A 6,378-nucleotide genomic window follows, 5' to 3' on the forward strand; every position below is an offset into this window, starting at 1 on the left:
GTGTGACGGCCCAATGTCTCCGCTGCCGATGCGTGTGCCCCATTACACACACACACACACACACACACACACACACACACACACACACACACACACACACACACACACACACACACACACACACACACACACACACACACACTTTTGCATTTCAAAGTATTGCTCGTTCATACAGTGTGGACGGAGCATATACAACGTTAGCTTAGCCTGATTAGCTTACATTTTGTCTGGTTTTGATTGCTTTCTGTGGAACCTGTCTATTGACTTTTCATACAGGTCAATTTCTTGGTTTATATTGTCAGATTATTAGATCAACTTTGCCCATTCTTGGTCTTCACTGCTAATGTGAAAGCACACTGAGTTAAGTGCTAACATCCAGCCAAAGACTGTGAAAAACTAAACTCAGGTCTTTGTCCTGGACTAACCCTAACCCCAGGGTGCTGAGACCTGGCTGTCGAGCTATTTTCAGTCTGACACTGGCCTGTTGTTTTCCCAAATCTGAGAACATCGGGAGAGGTATAAATAACGTGTAAACCAACATGTATTTGAAACAGTGAGTTCCAAAAATATACACACACTTTACATTAATTCAAAGTCTCTCATGTCAGTTTGCTCCGGCACCAGTAACACCTCGTGTTTCTTGTACCTGCTGATGTCTTTCAGGCCTGATGGTATAGGCACAGTGACCATAGAAGAGAAGGAGCACTTTGAGGAGATCAAAGAGAGGCTACGGGTTCTTCTGGAGAACCAGATAACACACTTCAGGTAGGATCCGTGTTCAGCAACCATGTGCTGATCTCATGCCAATCTATTCTGCTGAGGGTTCACATGAAAGTCCAATCCGTCTCTCCATAGGTACTGCTTTCCATTTGGTCGGCCAGAAGGGGCGCTGAAAGCAACTCTGTCCTTGCTTGAAAGGGTAAGTTATTTTTACTGATGGATGGCCGTATTTTTCCAAAGAGTCGAAACATCACACAATGAGGCCATACAATACACCATTTAACCAATTTAGACGTGAATCAATTAAATTCAGGTTAGGTCAGCTTGGCAGTAAGACTTGTGCTACGATAAATTCGAAGCTTCGGAGCTTTTAAAGCACCTTAGCATTGGTGAAACAGGAAATGGCTTTAATTTGCAGCATTGATCGATCTGCACCAACATTGACACCAACAATCCAGGCCTGGGGACACCCACATATCGCCTTCGCAATAGCAGTGTTACCTTTTTTCATGAAACAAGAAGTTGCTATTACTTTGCTTAACATGATCAGATCCCTGTCAACAATACTTTTACTATTTTACTTTCTTTTTCATTTGAAAATGATTGGTCGAAATAAAAACTGTTGCTTTCCTTTTTAGGTTCTGATGAAGGATATTGTTACCCCGGTTCCACAAGAGGACGTGAAGGCGGTGATACGTCGGTGTCTGGAGCAGGCTGCTCTAGTCAACTACCAGCGGCTGTCAGAGTACGCCAAACTGGAAGGTAAGTTACTGCTCCATCTCTGCTGCTGTGTGGTTGCTACTGCAAAAACACTGTATGGGCGCTCTGTCCTGACGCAGCTCCTAATCTAACAGCTCTTGGCTAAGTCAGGTAGAGTACCGCGACATAAGAATGCAGATGTGAGAGATTCTACACGCAGTGTTGAGAGGATTTCTGAACACTAAAGAATATCTGATGAATGTACCTGGGTGTTTGTGTAGTCACGGTGTGTCTTTCAACTGTTGGAATGAAGAGTTTAAATGAGCAATGCACCAATGGATCTCTCTTGTGATCAAACAGCTAATGTCAATTATGTGCATGACAATTACAAAGTTTTCCCAAAGAAAAACTGATAAAAACGAATGCGACTGAATGTGTCTGGTTTTCTGATGTGGAAAGGACTTCTTTATGTTACAATTAATGTTCATAAAGCTTGTTGCCAAACATGTGAGCAATCTTTAGAACTACATTGTATAGAACTGTTTATGAGTTTCAATTCCGCATTTATAAAAAGCTTAACTTGTACATTTTCTTCACAGCTGCAGAAACTTTTAATGAATCCTCTTTCATATTGCATTGAATAGCACAACAGCTGTTTTTACAAAAATGATGTGTTTATTCTGCATTATCTCTATGCAATTTTACTAACAAATGTACAGTAAGTAAAAATGCATTCAATTCAATCTTTGTGCTGACTTCGTCCACCATGCCTCAGCTTCCTCTCCAGAGTCCTAACCTGCTTCTGTCTTCCTCTTTCCCTGCCTGGTAGCTGAAGTCATGCTCCTTCCTTTTCCTTCCTCTGCCCTCCTCTACCTTGCTCTCTGATGATTTCCATTCTCCCCCTCTTTTACCTTGTCTATTGGCTTGTGCTGCTCATCATTAGCAGCTGTTTGGAAACAGGAAAGCCAATAAACAAGACACGATGGGACTGTCCCTTGTGGCAGTTCAGTGTTTTTTTCTGTTGCATGATCCAGGTTCTCTTTAGTAGGCATCAAAAGCACTTTACAGACCTCTGAAACAAATTATGTTCAACTGAGTGACCTGCTAAATGTATCTTTACTTTAGGTCCGATTTGTAACTTATGTTTGTTCGTGAACAATGACATTTGGAAAATATGCTCATTCGCTGTCTTAGCCAGAGACAAAAAAAGATTCACTCCTGTGTGACCAGTACAGACATAAGTCCTGGATGTGTTTAGCTTGGCAAATAGATCTGTAAAAATCGGAAAACAGCTCCTGTCTCAAGTTGCATCTTGGTCATTTGGAATCCTTGATACATTCCAAGGCCATCCTGCCTTGTTTACAGGAAAGAGCTAAAACCTAGCAATATCTTTATGAAGGTCTTTATCAACCTATTAGCTAAGAGCGAAACATCTAGAAGGCTAACTCTCCTTAAACTTTAACAAATATTACAAATATGATAGCTCAGAAGTATTTTTGAGAGCTTTTTTTCTTACTGCTTGTCGTCATAATGCTAAGCTAGGCTAAACAGGTCCAGGACCTCTCTACTGGACACACAGAGGCGACAAGATTCATTGAAATGCGGCCAGTAGTCTTTCCATAATGATTCTGACTAACAGACAACCCAGACTGGCAGATAAGCTCCATTGCAGAGGTAACTGAGGCCAATGGTTTTCTTTTTCAGTTTTGTCCACATATTGCCTGGCTAGGATCAGATGCAACACATTGAGAGAAGTACAAGAAAGCAAACAAGTGCATTTCCTAAAATGTTGTTGTTCAAAACAAATTCAACTTCAAAATTGTCAATTTAAGACGATGTCTGTAAAGAAACCATCACCTCCCTGAAGACACTAAGGAATGTTACCCTTAGTTTCTCAGTTGTGATCGATAACCCCAAACCCCGCCCTTCATACTGGTGTGCTTCCTGCCCTATAGTACTAAAGGAAACAACTGTTTCTAGATTTTACTTCTGCCCAACAGAACGAATGGTTAATCCAAAATAGACAGCTCATTATTTTTTAACCCCAAAAAACATCCATGGATACAAAACAGTATTTGTCTCACGGTAACTGGGCTATGCCCTCTAGCTCTCTCTTGCCCCTTTTCCACCAAACCGGTTCCGGTTCAAGATCCGTTCATCATCATACAAAGCCAGATTAAATTAAAGAACTACTTCTCAACCCTTGTACTTTTATGCCGTGGTTAATTGTTTATTAATGTGGTTCAGCGGCATTTACCAACCGCTGCAGTGCTGCTCGTCCACCGGAGTTTAGTCTGCCGTTAACTCCCAGCAGAGTTTAGTCTACCGTTAACTCACGGCAAAGTTTAGTCTACCATTAACTCACGGCAGCGGCCGCTGGAAAGTATTCACTGTCTGACTGTCACACAAGCAGCTGATAAATGTCCCCCATCCCCCAAGTGAATGTGTGTCAGTCTGAATTGACGTTGTTTGGCATCACAACAGTGTTATGAACATTTATCTGGTATAAAAGAAGCTAATCTGACTATCTTGACTACTTGTTGCTATCCTATTGTGGCATAAGCCGCTTTCTACAGGCACATTTTACCGGCGTATTTTTCATTATGATTCTACTTGTGATAGTCGGACACGACAACCTGTGCAGCCCATGTATTGATTCCATCTGATAGCTGCTATAATAAAAAAAAAACGTCTGCCTCTCTCCACAATGATCAATAACAGTGAACGGATGGTTAAAGTAAGGTACAAATAAACAGAATCACACGAAGCCTGGTTAGTGTTGTCTGACTTTATAAAGTGTGTGTAGTCGCGTTCTAGTCACTTTGCTCAGCGCTACTGCTTACAACTTTGATTTGCCGTACTCGCCATTAACTGTTATTGCTCAGGTTAATCTCGACCCCCTCCGACGTAAGCGGTCTTGGTTCTTGGTTCTTGCCGGGCAGTCGAGTGGGGTCAGCTAAGAGCCGGTTTTCGGAGCTTAGAGCCGGCTCCGCTGCGGTGGAAACAGGAAGAACCAGAGCTAAATCAGGCTGTAGCCCGGAACCGGCCCTGGAACCGGTTTGGTGGAAAGGGGGCATCTGACCTCAGCTCACTGTCCTCAACCTGTCTATCCTTTTCAACCCAGTAGAGATTTAACCTATAAACCTCTAACACTTCCCCATGACTTAAGCATCGATGCAGCCTCAGAGCGTCAGCCTTTGAGTTTTCATCCCACAAAATATGAATTTGACAGCCACAGGCGCTTCATAGAGCAGCTTTCCCAAAGTAGATTGATAAACTGCTTTTTAATATGAAACAACATCACAGTTATGAAGAGCTGAGTAAATGTTAATTAATCGTTTAATATTAATTCACTATTGATTTAGGAATAATAATTTAGCAAACAATATGAAGCCTAAAAGGTTGTTTCTTTTTTATGGTCATGTTTTGAACATAGGCCTAAGTTAAGTATTTGAGTATAAGCTACTTACTTTTCAACACTGTCAGAGTATATAAAGTATTCCTTTTTTCCGCAGATGACTGTAACGTATTTTAGCATGTCTTGCTCTTGCACTCAATTCAGTACGAGATGTTACGGCCACTCCCAAAAGTGGGACTACGGAGCTGCAGTCTGCTCACCCCCCAGTGAAGCTGCCTCTAAGCAGCAGGGAGTGGGGGGGAGGGGCCATTGGGAGGGGTAGTGAGCTAATTATTTGTGGTCTAATAACCAGACCATATCATTATTTTTCCCAAGCTAGAGTAGTCGTCACAACTTCAACGTTTTTAACATAGGGACGGCACCACAGACTGCATATAGAAAGGGACGGAACGTTCTCCTGAAACATCCAGGACGCAGTTAATGCGGATACGTGCGTGGTTGAATCTCAACTGGGTCGGAAAAAACGACAGAAGCATCTCCAGCCCAGCTAACAGCAGTCTGTAATCTCTGAGCCTACACTTATTCATTGATATTCTGATTTTGACATGTCATCAAACTCAAACTCATATCTATGAGACAGATCTCAAAGGTGCTTTATGTAGCATTTTCATTGATACATGAATTACTGCAAGCTTATGCAACTCATTCTGAAACATTGTTATTTTGGTAACAAAACATATACCCAGTATAATCAGTTTCTATATGCAATGTAATTTAGCTTGTGTTAGTGTTCACATTTACAAAATAACAACCATGTTTTTTTTAATCAAAATGCAAATCATGTTGCTTTTGTGGTGAGTATAGCATTTGTTTTAATATATTTTAAGTATTAACTGTTCACTGAAATAATCCAGAAATATAAGAAAGCTGAGATGAATTGAGAGGGATAAGGAAGTGATTAGCCTAAAAGCAAGTGGCACACATACAGAGGTCAATCATTTAGCTGACAAGTATTAAAATGTATGATCAGACAACACACTCTCACTCCATAATCGTCCAGGAGCGACGTTTGGTCAGGGTCCCGTGGCGTGCAGTTGTGACGCTCCTAGGCTCCTTCAGCTTCATAAAGGGACGCAAATAGCTTTCAACTGATTGCAATGTATTCCCATCTGCGGCGGGATTTGACGCTCATGGAAGCACGGCATTCGTTTGTGTCGGCTGCCCTTAAAGGCAATGTGAGCGTCCATTCCCATTGGATAACGGAGAATTGTACACCCGGAAGTAAGTATTCCCCTTACTGTCGATTGATTTTACAGTGATATCTGCACTACTCATCGACTAAAAAACACCAGATTATCCTTGTTAATTACACAACATTGATTGGTTTAAATTGTGTGCAATGCTTTTGTATTTTTCCCCTTCGATTCGGAGAAACAAATATTTTTTCGGAGTAAAGGATGGCAGAAGACACTACACTACCCAGAATCCCCAGCTATCGTTTAGGATTACACCTTGTGCTCTGTTTGACAAACCCCGTTTTTTTTCACCTTTCATTCCAATGGCTGGCGTATATGTTACGTGATCTTCCAATTTCTCCCTGC

General features: G+C 41.6%; 1 protein-coding gene across 1 annotated transcript in view; it reads left to right on the forward strand.

Annotated features, from left to right (window-relative positions):
- Nucleotides 1-6,378, forward strand: part of LOC104968191 (calcium-dependent secretion activator 1-like) — a 56,215-nt gene that overhangs the window by 27,691 nt on the left and 22,146 nt on the right. Inside the window, exons 7-9 of the mRNA XM_010797766.1 lie at nt 664-765; nt 856-919; nt 1,359-1,482. Coding sequence (XP_010796068.1) covers nt 664-765; nt 856-919; nt 1,359-1,482 — 290 coding nt within the window. The remainder of the gene's footprint in view (nt 1-663; nt 766-855; nt 920-1,358; nt 1,483-6,378) is intronic.

This window comes from Notothenia coriiceps, unplaced genomic scaffold, assembly GCF_000735185.1.
Source record: "Notothenia coriiceps isolate Sejong01 unplaced genomic scaffold, NC01 NC01_scaffold00038357, whole genome shotgun sequence".
NCBI classification, from domain to species: domain Eukaryota; kingdom Metazoa; phylum Chordata; class Actinopteri; order Perciformes; family Nototheniidae; genus Notothenia; species Notothenia coriiceps.